General features: G+C 38.2%; 1 protein-coding gene across 5 annotated transcripts in view; it reads left to right on the plus strand.

Annotated features, from left to right (window-relative positions):
• The window catches only part of COL14A1 (collagen type XIV alpha 1 chain), a 112,907-nt gene that overhangs the window by 46,505 nt on the left and 46,395 nt on the right, over positions 1-20,007 (plus strand). For all 5 annotated transcript variants that reach the window (XM_053953952.1, XM_053953795.1, XM_053953872.1 and 2 more), the window contains exons 14-24: positions 2,539-2,678; positions 4,299-4,425; positions 5,310-5,449; positions 8,506-8,638; positions 9,774-9,845; positions 10,550-10,701; positions 13,404-13,533; positions 14,558-14,680; positions 16,007-16,156; positions 16,789-16,905; positions 18,735-18,881. In XM_053953952.1, coding sequence (XP_053809927.1) covers positions 2,539-2,678; positions 4,299-4,425; positions 5,310-5,449; positions 8,506-8,638; positions 9,774-9,845; positions 10,550-10,701; positions 13,404-13,533; positions 14,558-14,680; positions 16,007-16,156; positions 16,789-16,905; positions 18,735-18,881 — 1,431 coding nt within the window. The remainder of the gene's footprint in view (positions 1-2,538; positions 2,679-4,298; positions 4,426-5,309; positions 5,450-8,505; positions 8,639-9,773; positions 9,846-10,549; positions 10,702-13,403; positions 13,534-14,557; positions 14,681-16,006; positions 16,157-16,788; positions 16,906-18,734; positions 18,882-20,007) is intronic.

Below are 20,007 nucleotides of genomic sequence, written 5' to 3' on the forward strand. Positions count from 1 at the left end.
GACTGCATTCAGTGACATCTCTATTGCTCCCAGCAGGGGAGTGAGTGGATCCTCTTATTTTGTGCTCCTGGCATGAGTAACCCAGTCAGGGTAAAAGTGACTTACATTTAATAAGTGAGAGAAGTTCAGGCATGCGAATGCTACGAAAAATAAACCCCAGAGCAATTCCTTGTAAGGTCAGCAAGCAATAGTGGAAGAAGCTCTAGGAATGGTGTTTGCTGGGTCTCCTCTAGGAGGACAGTTTTGGACAGACATGTTCCAATAGCAAACTACTGCAACTTGAGCATGTTCGTCAACTTGAAATGAGTGTAGAAGATTCCCAACAAAGAGAATCAAATCTTTGGCTCCTTATCCCTCTCTACCTTTCTCTGTCTCTTTATGCCTCACTCCTCATCTTGCACAGCCCCCCTGTCTGTATCTCCTACCCTGGCCTTTGGCCAATATCTACCCAGTGTCAAATTTTCATTTCTCCTAAACAGTAGTTTATGTAGTTTTTCACTGTGCCAGCTTCTATTCACTTCATACCATATGGAGAATCGTGGAGAATGCAGAGCTCTAAACCTGGCTAACACATTGGATGGAAGATCACATACAAATTCCAGATACATTGGCACAAGCTGAGCTTTCATGACCACTGTCTGATCACAGAAGCTTGGAACATATGTTAGTATCATCACTACTGCTGCTACTAGACCAGAATAAAAAAGAAATCCTCACTTCTCTGCAACCTTCATTTCTTTTTAGGCTGACACAATGCAGCCATCTCTGGTCTATAGGACTGAAAGAAGATGGATTCTGTCATATGCAGCTATCCAAATAAACCCTCTGCTAGCAGGCTTTGATGAATCAGGCAGTGGGGCAGTCTGGGAGGGAGAAGGCTCCTGGTGATCATGCCTGTCCCACATTGTTGGTGTTTAACAATAATGTCTTACCTGTCCAGAATCTGATTTAAGCTTTTTTTCGTTTTTTGTGGGGATTTTTTTGGTGGTTTTTGTTGTTGTTGTTGTTGTTTCTTTTTCTTTCTCTTTCAGTGTGATTATTTCTGGCTTACAATTAATGAATAGACTACCTGGTATTTTCTTCTTGGAGCGTATATCTGCCTGAAGAGTGATCTGCCAAATTTGCTGTAGTATTAGGTGTATTATCTAATAATCTGTGTTTAGTAAATAATATTCTACTCATTGTATCATCTTGGTTACTGTAGCAAAACTTTCCCTATGCCAAACAGAGACATGCTCAGCAAGCTCATTCTAGGGTGTAGTTTCATTTTGGGGCCGGGATTCATCCAAGACTCACTGTAAATATCACGTAAGTCTGGCACCAGGACTGCCTGTCTGGTTGAGAGCAATACTGTCAGGAGGCTGGCTCCAAGAGGAAGAAGCTGAGACTGATGCATTTTGTTGTATGACCTGGATGGTGGAATTAAGTGCATTTCATGGCTGACAGAAAGTAGAAAGGAAGGCCAGCATGTGATACTCCTTCACTAGACTCAGAGGGATATGTTGAATGCCAGAATGTGTGGCAAACCCATCTACTACAGTTCCAGTGTGTTCCCATCTTCTCTTTTCTCAGAGCCAAGCTGACTTCACTGTTCCTAAGCTGGTTGCAGATTCTGGATTGATAAATGGCCTGGCTAGAGAGCTCACAGTATATACAAGGCCTTTAAAATCTTTGCTTTTTCCCAGGTGCTATTGTGTGAGGGAAGCAGCTTCTAAAGTGCTGAAATTTATCTGTCCACGTGGACTGGTGAGGAGTGTGTGTGTGAAGGCAGGATGGGTAGAGAAAGATTTTATAATTCAGAGGAAAGTAGCAGATGCTGGACTAATACAGAACCTACTGCTGAGAGTAACAGACAGCACAAATTGCTTTCTGTGGTGTAACAGAGAAGTGGATGTAATCTGAGACTGTCTCTTGCATGGCCTCATTTTCCTTCAGCTCATGACAAGGAATATATAGAATAAAAGTAAGGCTTTAATTGGGATTATTGTTGGGAAACAGCTAAAGTTTCCTAACAGAAAGGGTAGGTACAGGTAAAAAGTAGCATCTTTGGAGAGCTTCTCAGCTGGTTATGCTTTTTGGACAAACTTACCTTTATATCAAGGTGTTTTAGGATTCAGAAGGTTTTTTGCCCAAATTCTACTGTCATGGAGTATTTTTGCTGGGATACACATGAAAACCAAATGTGTATGAGATGAAGCACTAGCTGGCTTAAATTAATTCACAAATACAACCCCAAATCTATTGCAAGTGTTCTGCAGGCTAGATCTTGCTATGATATCCAGTGAACAACAACTTATTTCTTTTTCAGTATCAGTTGAGATGCATTTAGCAAATCTGGAGGTTCTGTTTCAGTAAAGAGCTAAGCCCTTTTGCCTGCCTTCAAGTAATTTTGTAGCTCCATTGATGTAGGCCTTTGAATAGAAATACTGGTGATATAAAGTTTTGAATGTAAAACACACTATTTATTATTAAGACATGAAAAATTTCACAGCTAAAACCTGGGATCACTTTCATGGTTTTACCTCTTTTCTTTTCAAGTGCCTCTCAGTCCACCAGCAAACTTGAAATTTTCTGATGTTGGACACAATAGTGCTAAGCTATCATGGGACCCTGCTTCCAAAAACGTAAACGGCTATCGCATCATGTACGTTAAAACAGACGGAACAGAAACCAACGAGGTAAATTTTAGCAACATTTTTCCCTTATCCAGTCTCGAACCTTCCCAAATTTCTGTAATTATTAGGGGTAATGTTTGTAAACAAAAGCTACCATGCAAGCTCTAAAAAAAGATTTGCAAGAGAATTCTGAAAATTGGTGTATATAAGAGTTTGCTTAATGTTGGATGTACGTATGACTGGGGAAGAGTACTCTAAGCAGTCGGGGGAACATAAACTGAGGGAGACAAGGGAACAGAAGTTTGCTAGGAGCAGGATCTTGACTAAATGTATAGTATGGAAATATTTATTCTTGATTCAGTTCAGATAAGACTTTTGATGGATCACATATCATGGACTCAAGCTCATTCAAAAAGACTCTCTGAAGGCTTTGCCACATTTTCTCAATATTTATTGCTTTAATTATATATTGAGACTCTCTAGAAGCAGGATTTGGCTTGAATAGAGTGCTAAGGCAATACCAAGACGTTCTAACTTAGACTCTTATATTTAATAATTTGCAATATTTAGTTCTGCCTTGTTACCAAGGGTGCATTATAATACCTTTTAGCAGCATGAATTGTGTGAGAGAATGCAAAATGGGATGTAATGATTAATACTGAAATATTAATAAAGACACTTTTAAAAATATATATTAAAAAATAATTGCAATAAGTGGGTTTGATTATTAGAACAGTCCAGGTCCCTTAGGAAATAAGTTGTCATGGATAACTTGGCTCTCAAGAAAAAGAAGTCTTTAATGGTAGTTCTCTGTAATTATGTTTCTTCTGGGACATATCTGGCCTTTCATCTGTATAAAGTGGAATATTTGCATTGAACCTGAAGAAACTGCTCCTAGCTTTAGAAGAGAGTATACCTATGCAATGTTTTGTTTCTTTCCTTTCTGCTAGGTCCCTTAAAATTTAAATTAGAAATCATTTGACCATTTCCTATTGATTACCCTTAATATAGATAATATGCCTGACTGTACTGGTCGCAGTGGTGTTTGAACATCTCAGGCTTGTTGTAGTAAACTTTGTAATGTGAATGAATGTTCAGTTCACTTTTCCTTTGTCTCTTCAAAGAACAGGTGGCACGTTTTCATTTGCCCTGCACTGGTAGTGTTTTCCCTGTGGTGCTGAGCTAATGTGGCACTGAATAGTTGGACTGATAAGCTGTTTATACAGCTTTGAGTTTTATGTCCCTGGCAAAGTCACTTAACTGCAGCCTGGAGAGAGACCAGGCAAAACTCTCATCTGTCTCTTGACAAATGTTAAACATAAGGGTTTTATGCAGTGATTGTCTATGGTAAGGGGTTAGGTTTAATAGTCCAAAAAGCTCCTTCCCCTTCTGGGTTCCTGAACATGCAGTGCTGATGTTAGCTGAACAGCTGGGCTTACCAAGGCTGAATTCTCCTTTTATATGGTTTTCTATAAGTGCAAAATTCTCATTTTTTGTAATTTCTCTATTATAACTGGTTTTGTCAGCTTTGATGGACCTGAGTTTATACTTCTTCATAATTTCACTGAATTTCTCTACTAATTGCATGACATTCTCCTTCTGTATCATTATTACCCAGAAGAATGTCACACAATGATAGTGTATTGTATGGTCAATATCTATTGAAAATTATGCTTTCTCTAGGTGGAAGTTGGTCGTGTTTCAACCCATACTCTGAAAAGTTTGGCACCTCTTACAGAGTATACTGTTGCTCTTTTCTCCCAGTATGATGAGGGACAATCTGAACCACTTACTGGCAGCTTTACCACAAGTAAGTATTGCTGAACTTCTGAAGGCTTTCCAAGAAGAAATTTTATAACTTCTTACGTTACTGGAAAGTAAGATTAGTTACAGCAAAGGTCTCTGGCTGTGAATTCAAATATATGGAATGTTTTCTGTTATTTTCATTGCTGCTCTTGGCTTCTTTGCTCCCTTACTATGGGGCCAGTTGCCTCTTTACTCATTTGAGTAATCGCTTGACATCATGAAAGCATCTCCACAGCTTTCTGAAGCATTATTCAGTGTGATGGCATTTGTATCTCCAGATGAAGTGTGATGAGTTTTGAATCATACATTTAACCACTGAACTATCCAGGCACTAGAGGAACTACATACAGAGGAACTACATCAAAAGGAGAAAATATAAGACATTCAAAGTTCCTGTAGATTGTTTAACACAGTTATAGTTTCTGTAACTGTAGTTCTGCATTAAACGAATGGCTGATGACACATATCAATACTTTCCAACAAAAATGGGAAGAGAAAGGAGGAAGGAGAGGAAAGAGAAAGATGAGGTGGAAGAGGAAGGGAGAACATACATGTATGGAGCAAGATATTGACACATGCAAAGTGCAAATGGAAATGTACGCAGAGTCTGGAAAGGGCAGAGACTGGGACTTTGCTTTGAGGTACAAGAAAAGAGCCTGAGCAAAGGAGATGGACTTAGGGCTTCATGCAGCTCCTTCAGTGGAAAGAGGACAAGGAGGCCTGTCCAGTAAGAATAAAGAGTCTATTCCCTAGTGCCTTTGGTGTCTACCTCCCATGTTATACTCTTTTAAGAAACTGCAAGTAAAATGGTGTGTGCCTAATGTTGCCATCTATGGAAGTGCCGGAGCATAATTCACTCTCACTTTTCTTGTGTGTAATATTTTCCAGAACGAGTTCCAGCTCCCCAGCATTTGGAAATTGATGAAGTATCAACAGATAGTTTCAGGGTCAGCTGGAAGCCCACCTCATCAGATATTGCTTTTTACAGATTGGCATGGATTCCTTTGGATGGGGGGGAGTCTGAGGAGGTAAGTTGCCTTGACATCCTGAGGGGTGAAAAGGAGGGAGAATTCCATTCTGAGGACAACTATGCAGCAACATTTGCTAGTTAAATATGGCCAATTGACTTACAGAAAAATCTGCCCCACTACAAAGCTCTCTAAACAAAAATCGAATCAATATTCCAGGTTTGGTTGGGTTTTTTTTTTTTTTTTTTTTTGTTTTTTTTTTTTTTTTTTTTTTTTTTTTTTTTGTGGTTTTTTTTTTTTTTTTTTTTTAAGCAGAAGTAGGGAAAAAAGAGGTATTTTGTGAATAGTCATTCGAATCTGTAATGTGCCAACCGCCTTAGGACTAGCATTGTTGTTTGGGGCCACTTCAGTTTTTAGAGGTTCATGTTCTTCACAAGATGATAATGGTAGCTGAGCCAGAGTAGTGATATCCTCACATAAAACTCCAAGTTTGTCTAATGTACTGGCCACAGTAAAATTGCCTCTGAAGCCTTATTAGGTAACATTACAAAGGGAAAAGTGTACACATAGTTAATTTTTTAGATTGTTCATCTATTCCTCTTTATGTTTTCTCTTTTTTCTCTCTCATACTGTATTTTTTTGCATTAAGCCCTTGTACACCTTTTCCATAGTACCCTTTCCATCAGTCTAAATTTTTAAATTATTTTCATCCCTTTGTCTTCTCCTTTTTAATTTTCTTTTTCAAAGTAGAAATAGAGACACTTTCTCTCCTTTCCCAAATTTTCATAGTCTGTCTCATTTCCTCTTTTTCTTTATTTATTAACTCATTATTTTGGCTTCTTTTGTACTTCTCAGTCTTTAGTGACCCTCAAACATCTTTCTCTCTTGGCATCAGAAGTGTGTGGAGAGGCCACATCTGCAAACTGTTTATCTGGGTACAAAATTCAGGGGAAAAAATGACATTTCCCACCTGGCCCTAGGTTTCATGCATTATTTTGTCACCCATTAGGGCAGAAAGCAGTCATTATAGCTTAGGTTATGTGTCATTTTTTCTGTAAATTTAGCTTAGCCTGATTCTTTTCCTCTCTTTCACCTAGTGAGAGGTAGTCATGCAAGAAAGAGAGAAATTAGAGGAGTGAGCAGGGAAAAGAAGGAGTTGGCAGATGAGTGGACACAGGTCATCCACTAGCAGTTTCTTCTGCAGTAGATTACCTCATTTGTTTCTATTTCAGTTCCAGTGAGTAGCTGCCAGTGAAAGCCCTCAAGTCACATTTTTAAGTGAGATTTGAGGTATCTGTATTCTTTCAGTGTGAGAATAAATTATCAAGAAATATTTGAACTGCTAAAGTTCTACTTGTTCACTGTATTCACAAAGAACTGCTGGAGGCTCTAATATTTTAGAATGCTGAGATATTAAAAATGCCTGAGCTGCTTTCTCCTTCTCCTTGCATGACCTCTCTAATGGGGTCAAGCCTAGGATACCACAATACCTCCAGGCTGTTGCCTCTTTAAGCTTCTTTCCCAGCTAAGTGATCAGTCATGCAGACAAAGGACATGCACTCCCTCCTTCTTTCTCCCAAGACCCAACTTGCCAGCTGAGTGGGGTCAGGGGACAGTGGTTAATCACACACCTCTCATTTCACTTCACCCCCTCTGCTGAAGGGTGAGGAGCATGCAGCTGGCACTAAAAAGCCAGAATAAATTTAAGGGGCACCTTTTATTTCTAGGTTACAGTAGAGGATGCATGCTGTTGTGCTCGTGTACTTGTTGCTGCTATTTGTCCTGCCCACTTGAAAGTTCAGCACTTTGTGTTGTTTTTTGTAGCTGGGAGGGGAGGGTGAAGGAAGTGATGCTTCAGAAAGTATGCCAAAGTTGCTTGTGAGAGAGTAATTATGCATTGATATTTTATAATGATTTGATGCACAACTAGAGGCCCTGGGGAGTTGAAAAGAAAGGCATTACATGCACCTACTTAGTAGACAGATAGATTCACTCAAAGCTTATTCCTGAAATTTTCCCAAGAAAATCTGTGCCAGAAAGTGTGCAGCATGGGATGCCTGATTCATTACTTGATAGTTGTAGGAGGCATGGCCCCAATTTATTTCTTTCTGGTTTTCTTTTTGTATTGGAGTTCAGAAGGTCTACAATTGTGTTATGGGTCCCTTTTCCCCAGGACCAACTCAGGAAATCTCCTGTGGCAGTTAAAAGGAATTGTGATTCACTGTTTCTGCAAACCTCAGTGGCAGATTTTACACAGGACATGTCTATTGCTTGATTTCCATTATAAGTCTAACTTGGATGTTGAGTATTCTGTGACCGCCTTTAAAACTTGTCAGTGTTAACCCAGAGAAAGGTTGTTTTGTTGTAGTGTCTGTTTGTGTGACCTGAAAACTATTCCCAAAACTGGCCAGCCCATTTCACCAGAATTACTGCTCAGGCTCCTGTACCTTCTCTTTTTATAGTTCCTTTTGTTCCACTTCCTCCCCATCTGGTGATCCCTTCCAATAAAATAAATGAAACACACAAAAATCTGAAGTGAAACCTGCTTTCAGTTTACATCGCATGTCAATTTTCTGCTGCTGTCATAGCTAGAAATGAGGAAAATTACTATTTGAAACTTCACACTATATAGCAAAGTAATCATCAGCATGTCTCTCCTAATCCTCAAGCCTGAAGCACGCGTTCTTTCAAGTTCCATTCAGAAGTATGGAACCATAACTGAGACTACAGTTCTGGTATTGAAAAAGACTTTTTAAAGGCAGGGCAGATACTGAATACATTGGTCATAACAATGTTTGAATAGTAGAAGTATGAATGGAAGTTAATCTATCCCATTATGTTGTTTTTATTAATAAATGTTTTGAATTGTAGTGATAAAAAAAGCATTTGGTCAGCTTTAGCAATTAAATAGCTGTTGGTAAAAGCATAATACTATACATTTTAAATATTCTTAAGTGCTTTTCCAGATATACTCTCTGCAATTAATACATTTTTGGGCAGATTGGCATGTAGATTTAATTTATTTTAAAGAAAAATAGATTTTCCTTCTTTCATTTCCGTCATGTAAAATAATCAGATGCAGAACTAATACTCTTCAATCTTGCTGTGTAACTTAGGTTGTCATAAATGGAGATGCAGACAGTCATGTTATAGAAGGTCTGTTGCCTGACACAGAATATGAAGTTTCTCTGCTGGCAGTTTTTGATGACAAAAGTGAAAGCGAAGTTGTTGCTATTCTTGGAGCTACATGTAAGACAAACTCTTGATTGTGATTTTAAAAAATGTTTAAGTGATTTTAATTTGAGGCATGTATCTTCTATATAAAACATAGTTCATCTTGTATAGCTATAATATTGAAGAATGTGGTGGTTCAGCACCAAGACTTTGCTGACTAGTTTTTGCTTTTCCTATTTATTATTATGTGATGGATGGCATTGAATCAAAATAGTGATTTGGCTCCCTTTCTGAGCTGTGGTATTAATCACCTTTGGATCTGGGTTGATGTTCTTCCATCTTTCATTTTAATATTTAGTCTTTGAACCGGGTTCCTTATGAGAAGATACATCAGATTTTGGAAGGGATGTGGGTTGAATGTTTTAAAGTAAATTATTTACAGGAATTTAATTTGTTTGGCATTTTCAATATACTCCCTTCTTATTTATGCAATTTATAGTCACTAGAGGTCAATTCACTCTTGGCTGAAATAATGGTCCAAAAAGCTTACACAGGACATGAAAGTAACAAAGATAAAACATGATCATCATGTCCAGCTTATTTTATAGTTTATTATCAAAACAGTAGCCTGTATTTCAGGAAGATTATTCTCTTTTTATCAACAATTACTTGGATAAGTAAACAACTTATATATATTTCTTATGTGCAAATTCTAAAATTTGTTTGTTTTTAGTAATTTAACTGCAGGCTTAATTCTAAATCTTCTGTTAAGACAAGAAGCCTACACCCATCCAAATTATGCTGATACTTCCCAGTGTTGCTGAGTGTACTTTCTGTTTTTTACATGGACAGAAGTAAAACACCTCTATAAAACTTTCAATTTAATTAATCTGACAACCTTAACAAATGGTCAAATTGGAAGTCTATTATGCATAGTTCAGCCAGAAATTTGTGAAAATATATGCATTCTTATTTGATTATACAGTTTATGATTATGTCTTATCTGCAGATCTAAATGCTAATCCTGCAAATATATGTGCCTAAAGTAAAATGAAATGAATAATTCCCTTGTAGTGTCTGAAATGTCTGAAGTGTGTGGGATACTTGTAGGTGTGAGCACACAGTTTCATTGTCATAGTTAGACATACAAGAAAAATGCTGTGACTTCCATGTTTTGTTGAGCTGTTAGTGACTGAGTCCTGTTTTCCAGCTGCAAGTGCTACCACAGTGCCCAGCACAGTGACCACCACCAGTGCCACAACCCCTGAGCCCAGCACAGCAGGTAAACTGAGCAAATGCGTGCAAAGCGCTGCCCACAGGCACCCCTAGGGCTGGGGGCAGAGCTGTGCTGCTGCTGAGGATGCTCCTGAAGGGAAGGCAGGTCACTGCTGAGAGGTGCACACTGTGCTGCTCTGCACCCCCTTCTGTGCGTGGCCAACCTCCTGCACAGGCCATGCACGGATGAGGAGCCAACCCCTTACACAGGGTAGGGACTCTGAATGGTACCTGTGGTATTACTTAGGAGTACAGAGACTGATTTGGAAAATTCACCTAGAAGTTCTCTTTCCCTTTTATAAACGTGAGATTAGGAACTCTTCAGAATTTTGCTTAGTTTTGAGTATTCTCTTTCTTTTCCCTGTAATTAGACAATTGACTTTTAAGCATTTCTGGGTTATTTCTCTTCTGTAGCATTCTAGCTTGGATTATTTTAAAGCTCCATAAACTGAGTAAGATTAACAAAGCAGATGAGATATTATATGTTAACAGAAGTATAGGATAGTTATTATTTTAATAAGTGCTTACAGTTTTTATATTTTTAAGCCCAAATATGACTGAGCTATATGGTTTTGCCCACTGTGGATCTTCAGAGCCACCATGACTTCAGGAGAGCTTGCAGCTACTTGGTGATAATCAGCAAAATATAAAAATGGTATTAAATCTAAAAATATAATAGAGAAAATATAAATTAAATATTTCTGGGTTTAGTTTTTCGAACAGGAGTCAGAAACCTTGTTATAGATGATGAAACAACCTCAAGTCTGAGGGTGACGTGGGACATTTCCGACTACAGCGTTCAGCAGTTCCGAGTGACCTATCTCACTGCACAAGGTGACCGTGCTGAGGAAGCAGTAAGAATGGTCTGTATGGGTTTGGTTATTGGCTTCACAAGCTTCTTTAATAATTGCTGAGACATGATATCTTCTTATATGACAATTTGGTTGCAATTCGTAAAAAAATCTATGCTTGATATTACTGTGAGCTTGAACTTCAAAGTTCTAATTGTACAGCACGTGCTGCACTGCAGGCAACAGCAATCGAATGTAAGGTGAAGGCCCAGTCACACAAATGTTTAATAAGCTCACAGTTAAAAGAGGAGCCAGCTGTCTTTGTTTTCCTGTACTTTTTAAAATTCATCCAAGTTGGGTTTTTATTTTTAATTTTATTTTTTACTCCTAGGCATTCTTGTATCCTGAGTTGTGCTTTAATGACACTTAAATGTTTGTACAGTCTTGAGCAATTTTTGTTTCTCCTCTCCTCTCCTCTCCTCTCCTCTCCTCTCCTCTCCTCTCCTCTCCTCTCCTCTCCTCTCCTCTCCTCTCCTCTCCTCTCCTCTCCTCTCCTCTCCTCTCCTCTCCTCTCCTCTCCTCTCCTCTCCTCTCCTCTCCTCTCCTCTCCTCTCCTCTCCTCTCCTCTCCTCTCCTCTCCTCTCCTCTCCTCTCCTCTCCTCTCCTCTCCTCTCCTCTCCTCTCCTCTCCTCTCCTCTCCTCTCCTCTCCTCTCCTCTCCTCTCCTCTCCTCTCCTCTCCTCTCCTCTCCTCTCCTCTCCTCTCCTCTCCTCTCCTCTCCTCTCCTCTCCTCTCCTCTCCTCTCCTCTCCTCTCCTCTCCTCTCCACGAAAATGAAATTAAACCTGTAGGAAAGATATTAAAATTGTGACTATCAAAATGACATTACAGCTGACTCAAAATTTCATTAAATAATATTATAAAACTGTATGATTAGGTAGGTATCTTGGCTCTATTCTCACAAATTATTTAATTTTAAGTACACTCTCAAGCTGTAGTATCTTTGATCACAATTCAACAAACAGATTAACCACATTTCATCTTTGAAGTTAATCACGTGCATAAATACTTTACTAAAAAAGGATTTATGTAAGATTATACTTAGAATTAGGCACATTTTAATTGAAGGAGTGTATTTTACCATGTGGCTTCAAGCACCTGAGAGGTGCACAACAGATGTCAATAAAACAGCACAGATGTTCAATTTTAGGGGAGTGTTTATATTCTTAGTACATTTTTTAGGCAGAAACCAAAAGTTTTGTGGAATTTGGGCTTACATGTACTATAGCGTGACAGTTCTGTGGTGAGTACTTACATTTTTTTGGCTCTGATTTCAGTGATATGTTTCAGATACTCCTCCCTGTCCATAAAAATATTAATTAGCTTTATAATTCTTGATGCAATTGGCTGAAAATCAGGGACTAGAAAATGTAGTAGAATACAGAGGGGTCAAGCTCTAAATTGCATGTGTGTTCTTGGGTGTGCTGTACATACTGGAAAGATCAAATTTTTTCTCTTCTTTAAAGCCAAAAATGTTTCTCACTGCTGAAAGCTATATTGATCTGTGGAAGATTATGCACATGTGGAGAGGAGAGTTCTCAATGCTTGCATCCACTGTTCTAAAAACTCAGAAAATTCGTTGGATTTTTTCAGAAACTTGGGTTGTGTGTTTTGAATGCTTGTGTATGGAAGAGGAATGTAGAAATCTTTCAAGAACATTTATTAATGGTTTAAGTTCAGTTTTGATCAAAGAATTTGATCTCTTTGACAAGTCTCAACACCTGGGTGCACTAGATAAATTTTCTTCTTTGTATCACTTGCCAAAACTAGAAGTATTTTGAATGTATCCTGGAGTGTTAAACTGGTGAGGCTTTTCTTGAGAATATGCTTCAAACCTTTGCCATCATCACATGCATCAGTCTTCTTTGAAACAACAAAACCCTTTTATAGACCTATTTTCTGCTTTTCCCCCATGACTTTAAAGGGCTTATGTTTCTCTCAACTTCTTGCCAAATCCATGTAGTTGCTGGCTCAGGTGACAGATTCACACAATGGACTTGGGCCAGGGAATGGCCAAAATGTGACGTTGGACCTTGGGACTTGCTTCCAACAGCATCACTTCAGAGCACTGATCTCTGCACAGGAAACATAGGAATAGTTTCTCTTTTTTACCATGCTCATACATGTGATGTAAGTGGCTCCCATACAGACTTTGGAGGCTCTCTGAGATTAAATTTTACTGGCAAGTTAAGCAATTGCAAGGCTTTGCTTGGCACTGCTGCCACCACTATTGTGATACTGGTTTTTGAGGCTCTGGCTCAAAATGCTTCCAGGTCTCATAACCTGATTTTCCTTCCTCCCAGAGATGGAGGATTTTTTGTCTCCAGAGAGCAAAGCAATCAGCCTTTATCACCAAGCTTCAGAAAATCTAAATATATCCAGAATAAATACATCAAGAGGATGTATTTTGTCTATACAATGAAATAGTTTAAGTATTTATGATCCAAACAGTACCAGTGGTTTATGGACCTGCAACGGCTCATAGGTTTAATATAAAACAGTGTTATCCCATAGAAACATTTCCATTATTTTGTTTTGCTATAATGGTAGATCTGTTAAAAGGGTGGATAATGTAGTGATTTTATTTTACTGTAGAGCATCAATAGTATTTGAAAATGCAAGCTATATAGCAATGCTAGCGGAATGTGTTGTCAGAGACTATGTAAGATAAAGTGGTCATTAAGCTTGATTGTTTCTGCATTTTCTGACCCTCCAGGTAATGGTGCCCGGCAGACAAAACACTCTTCTCCTTCATCCTCTGCTGTCTGATACAGAATACAAAGTTACTGTAACCCCCATCTATTCTGATGGGGAGGGAGTCAGTGTCTCAGCTCCTGGCAAAACTTGTAAGTGCAAACTTTCCGCCTGTCTTTGGCCAGGATGTGCATGAATAAAGACTTACTCTTTGTGGCCTTTTTTTGTTGGCTGTAGGAATGTATTTTAGGATAAATGTGGGCTTATTTTGCATGACTTATATGACTTGAATTTTAAATTAATCTCAGTTGATTGATTTCTAAACAATGGGTTTCTTCTAAAAGACAAGCTGTATTTTTCAATAAAATACTCTGAGTTTGCAGAAACTTGTTCAGTAACAGAAGTGATAAATGCTTGATTACCAGCCCACCAAGGGCATGGCAACTAATACAGAAAAAAAGTAAACAAAGCCTGCTGAGATGGTGTCAAACCAACCATTGTACTGTTAGATTTTCTTTTGTGTGAGATCATTACTTTCTAAGGGTCATTAGAAATGCTGCTGAACTTTTTATAAAAAGTGATTGCATTATCTCCAGAGTTCTGACCAAGTACCAAAAGATTACTCAGCTGTAGCTTAAGCTTCCTCTCTACTGTATATTGTAAAAAATCCTTTCATTGTGCACTTGTAGTCATGATAGTATAATTTTATTGAAGTGTTCTCCTAATTTACATAATTTGTCTTAATTGAAGTGCTATTTATGCAGAAACTTAAATAACTTGTAAATAAGTCCTTTGATTCCATTCTACAGAATTAAGTGCTCAAAAGACCATAATTTATACATTAGTGCACTTGCATTGGAAGAAACTATGCAATGTATAATTATCTCTAAATTACCTTACATTTTTAGGAAACAAAAGTAAGATTTTTTTGAAAGAGATGCAGGAACAAAGTTTGGAATTAATTCAAAAGTTCACTGTTTGTTGATCAAAGTTTGTGGTTAATTCACTGAGTAATACAAAGAATGAATTTGATTAAGAGTTTCATCCTAATAATTTTACATGTAAATTTGAGAGTAATGGGTATCACAGTCTTTCTGTTTGCATGTCTTGATTTTTATGTGCAAGTTTGTATAAGATGAGATAAGCTTGTAAAATCCCAGTTTGGTTTCTTTTCAGTGCCCCTGTCTGCTCCTAGGAACTTACGTGTCTCAGATGAGTGGTACAACAGATTACGTCTCAGCTGGGATGCCCCACCTTCAGCAACAATGGGTTACAGAGTTGTCTACAAACCTGTCAACAGTGAGTTTTAAAACTGATTTTTTTTTTTGTGGTCACTTCTGACTGAATGTCATCTTTTGCTCGGTTTTGTTCTTAAGTCTATCAGTTGCAGCTACAGCCTTGAAAGTGTTATTAAATTTGGTTCCTCATATTTTTGAATATGAAAGTCTAATAATCACAGAATAATGTAGGTTGCTCTGGAGATCATGTGGTCTTCCTCTCTGAACAAAACAGGGCCAGCTTGGAAGAGGTTTCAGTGGGCCCTGGTCAGCTGAATTTATAATATCTCCAAGGATGGAGATTTAAAAACTGCTCTAAGTATCTTTCCCAGCTTTTGACTACTGTCACTGGCAGTGTCTTTGCTAATATATGATAAAAATTTTCCATGTTGCAAAATTTGTCTTTTTTCTCCCACACTTTCCTGTTTGCCTCTGAAGACATTCTGTCTGTATCTTCTCTACCACCTTGCATAAAGTAGGTGTTGGCAGCAGTAGATTTCCCCTTAGATTTCCCATCCTAAGGCTGATTAATCCCAGCTCTTTCAGTCTGTTTTTTTTCATTTTATCATGACTCTGTTTCAGAGACTGTTTGCTTTTTCATGCTCCTCTCTTCTGTGTTCTCCTGTTCTTCAACTTTCCTCCCCTCAATAAAAGGTTTTCACTTCTTAGACACTTGACATTTTATTGATTGTCCATTTTGTGTGTGCTGCATCCTTTGCCCGCCTGTACCTTGCAGCTAGACAACACATCCAGAGTCCTTCAGATTTCTTTCTAGAAACAGGGTCCTCTATTGACAGCAAATCACAGATGTGTGACCATTAAGGGATTAAGGTACTGTCCAAAGGCAATACTGCTGCCTGGTTTCTGAAGTGTATCCAGAACAACTAGGGGAGGCGATGAAGGAGCTGTTTGAGATTTTGACTTGGGAAAGTTTTCATGCTTTTCTATTTGCATTATCATTTTTGCACAGTATTTAATGATGCTGTTGTATAAGAAGCCCTGAGTGACTGTAGTGCTGGCTGGCATCTGCTGTCCCCCCTGTTGGTCCTGGCACACAATCAAACTGGGGAGATATTTGGCTGCCCCTTTAGAGCAGTACTAAGTCACTGAAGCAGAGCAAAAGGGTTTTAACAGAAGCCAGTATCTAGCTCTGCCTTAATGAATCCCACTGCTGAATTTCCCAAGTGTGTTTGTTGTGTCTTCTTTCCATGCAAGGATTGAGGACAATGTCTTTGGTTTAATGTACGGTTTAAAAAAAGGTAAAAATTAGTAACTTTATGAACACTTGTATTTTTTTCTAATTTAGTGGATGAGCAAATGATTTTCTAATTTATTTCATTTTTTGCAGCTCCTGGTCCTGCATTGGAGACCTTTGTAGGGGATGATATTAATACTATTCTCATTCTAAATCTCTTCAGTGGAACGGAGTACAGTGTTAAAGTATTTGCTTCCTACTCAACAGGCTTCAGTGATGCCCTAACAGGCGTGGCCAAAACCTGTAAGAATGATTTCATGCTGCTCAGATCTCTACAAGCTGGTTTTCCTTACAACTGTGGCTTTCTGCAGTTTCATGAATAAGTTTTCACGTGGAAGACTTTATCTTGTTTGCCTGAAATGAAAGTCTCTCTTTCTATGAGACTATACCGGGCTTTTAAGTGCTCTGCTGGATGTTAGCAAGAGAGGAATCATAAAGCAGATATAATTTATCAGCCAAAAATATATTTGCCTAGTAGTAGATATAAATTTCTTTAATGAAAAGTTTATTCACTGTATTTTTTTGGCTCCATATATAAGAATATTTACTTTTTATATAGCTAAAGCTCAATTTAAAATTAGATTTTGACAGAAATTCTGCTGTTATTATGATACTTTTATACTTATTTGCAATAGCTGAACTTTTTAGCAGTATTCATTTTTTAGTTTAAAGTAAATTGCCTTAAATTCTAAACTGTTTTTAAGGTTCACTCTTTTTAAAATTCTTCCGTTAAATTTTCTTGATTTTTTTAAAGCAGCTATGGACATTATTTGTTAAAAATTAATTGGCACTGGTTTCATTGTAATAATTTTGTAATTTTTTTCTTGTATGTCTTATTAGAGGTATACAACTATTTTTTTGTATTTAATTTTCAGTGTATTTGGGAGTGACTAATTTGGATTCCTACCAAGTCCGCATGACAAGTCTGTGTGCTCAGTGGCAGCTTCACAGACATGCTACTGCTTACAGGGTAGTTATAGAGTCACTCGAGGGTAAGTTACTAAATAATTTGATGTGCAGCTACAGCCCAACACAGAGAATTGTATTGCATAGAAATTGTATCCAGTTAGACCTGTAGACTGGCTCCTGAAATACTGGAAATGATTGACAGAAGAGAGGTGTGTACACACTGACAGTTTCAGAATGGAGTAGCATCCCTGTCCTTTTATGTCAAACACATTGATAGCTTGTGCATTTTATGTCAGGGACTTGGATCTATCAGTAGAAGAAGGGTGATTACCTGAGTTTTTCACTGCTGTGAGGAACAGAAGATGGATAAGGATGAACTGAATGCATCAAAGTTTGTAAATATACTACCAGCAGTAGAGCAGTAGCTCTCTATGATTAGGATAGACAGGAGAAGAGGGCAGAAAGGTAGAAAAGCTCTGAATGAATCCAGACCATGCCCACAGAATCAGAACAATGTCCACTTTTTGTTCTCATCCTATTGATGCTTCTTTGTAGTTTATAGTAGTAATATTACTCATATGATAAACATGACACAGTTTTATGCAGTCACACAAGGAGTCCTGATGCTTTTAGCACAGCGTATCTAGAGGGTAAATTACAGCCTCTTTAGCCTCACTGATTGTCAGGTGTAGCCAGAAGATGTTTTGTCACTGTTTGTGCAGAGCAACTCTCTTATCCCAAGCAGACATCAGTGGTCTTCTGACTGGCGGCAAATGAAAACCTTGGATAACTTGAGAGAAGTGCAGTTAGTAACACATAATGGGCTATGTTAAAGGTGTCATGGACAGTAACACTGATCATGTGGCAAAAAAGGCATGACCTTTCTGTGCAATGGCAAGTGGATGGTGATAAGGTTTATTTGAAGCCCTGAAATACAGACAAGCTATTCAGATAGCAGATCTTCGCTCACACAAGACAGCACAGACATCCCTCTTATCTGGGAGCTAGCCAACATCATACTTTTCTCATATAGAACTGCCAGAATTGTTTTAGCTGAGCTGGAAGTACCTAAATGTGAGCAGAACAACCTAGAGTGTGAACAAATGTTTCTTGTTAATATCTGTCCTGAAGGGATTTGATTGTCAAATCGGGTGTGTGTCTGGTTCAGGCAGTGATCAAATATTTTTGTACTAGTATAACACCTGATAAGCATTGAGTGACTGTTTGTCATTTTTATACACTCTGCAAAATGTGAGATCAGTTGCTTGTATTTAACTTCTTCCTGATGCAGATTTTAAATGGTGATAAAGTTTTTCTTGTTATTAAAACATGCCTTATGCTATTTCCAGTACCCAGCCTTTTTCTATTGTCAATATATTTTCCAGTTCAGAATTTAGCAGAATCAGTTTTGGAACCCTGTAAATGCTATTCCTTAACCATCTTGCAAAGTGGCTGGAATATGATATCTAGTTCAGTCTCTTTTGTTGTGACCAAGGACATTACATATGCTGAGAACCAGAGGCATAGACAAAGGATGCCATAGAATTACATAATGCAACAATTTCTAGTTAGGCTCTCATAATTTAGGACTAGATCCAAAGCCTGTTCATGACAGTGTTAGTGATTTTTATTGCCTTCAGTGCATGGGGAAAAATTAATCTTTTTTTCCTGAAGATGTTTGACACATTCCTCAGCTCCTACTTAGTATGAAGAATGAAATGTTACAGAGACCTCTACACAGAGGTCAATTTCCAAAAGTAAGGCAGCACATAGTTTATTAACTTATGCCAACCTCTTACCCTTCATATGCTGTCATGTACTCTTCTTATTTATGATTTAAATCACGATATTCAATAAAACAGAAAAGAAAAAAAAAAAAAAAGAGTTTTCATTATTTCTTTTGTAATTCCAGATGGAAAAAAGCAAGAAGTAAATCTTGGTGGAGGGACACCTAGACATTGTTTCTTTGAGCTGATGCCTGGAACGAAATATAAAATCAGTGTTCATACACAGCTTCAGGAGCTGGAGGGCCCTGCTGTGAACATCATGGAGACAACGTGTGAGTAAAACAGAGGAGACAGGGTTCAGCCAGCAGCAATAATGCTCGATTGCTTTTCTTGGTTTCTGCCCTTTGCCCACACATGTGCTATTCCTACAATTTCATTTAGCTGAGCTATCAATTTTTCAAGTGCATTGTGACTCCTCCACAGATGTGCAGGATTCTTACACCACTGCTGTGAAGTAATTGTTAAGCCACATTCAGCAACTCTATTGGACTTCTGATGAGAGTGACACAGGGAGGATGGTTTAGTTTTCTTCATAAAAAGTCCCACAGTGGGAAACTCAGAATATCTATGACTCTGGGGAAAAAAATACAGAAAAATGAGCAAACAGAGAAAGTTTTGTTCCTGCAGCTCTTGTTATTTACTAAAATTAACTAGTGTTTGAATAATTTACAGTTAAATGGGACCTCAAAACCCAATTTATTTAAGTATTTTGAAACAAACAAACCAACCAGACTTTTTAGTTATTATTAGTAGTAATACAAGACAAGCAAAAAACCCCCAATCCTCACAGCTGTTTATGAAGACAAGATCCTGCTGTCATGAATTCAAAATACTGTAAAATAAAACATGGGACTACTAGAACGAATATTTTATCTTTCTTTGAGCCCATTTCCAATTTCACCACAATGCTGTTCCCTTTCTCTCAGGGTAGAAAGTGTTTGTACTTTTCTTCTTTTCCTACCACATTCATGCTTTCACATAGGAAAAACTTGCACAGGTGCATGACTCCAATTCTTCCTAGTTCAGGGCTCATTCTCTGAGCAGTGAGCAAAAAGCCAAGCTTCTCCTGCTTTTTGGGGAATTGTGTTTAATGAACTCTGTAGGTCAGGGAGCTAGGAGACATGAGGAAGAGCACACCTTGGGCCATATGTCCATTTGAGAACAATGGTTTATGATAATTTCTCTAAACTATTGTCTCACCTTGAAGGGAAACAGTCTTCAGGATGACCTGCATCTCTTTGGTGCTGAGAGCAGCCTTCAAAGTCACCTTACAGCAATTGTGACCCTTTCTTAGTGGGGTCATGGATTGTCGTGGCCATGGAGGTCCTGGGCACTACTTCTGTGTAGGTGTCTCAGAGTCCTAGCCCTTTCTGTTGCTGAAACCATTGGGAAAACCCC

The sequence above is a fragment of the Vidua chalybeata genome, chromosome 1, assembly GCF_026979565.1.
Source record: "Vidua chalybeata isolate OUT-0048 chromosome 1, bVidCha1 merged haplotype, whole genome shotgun sequence".
Classification (NCBI taxonomy): Eukaryota; Metazoa; Chordata; class Aves; order Passeriformes; family Viduidae; genus Vidua; species Vidua chalybeata.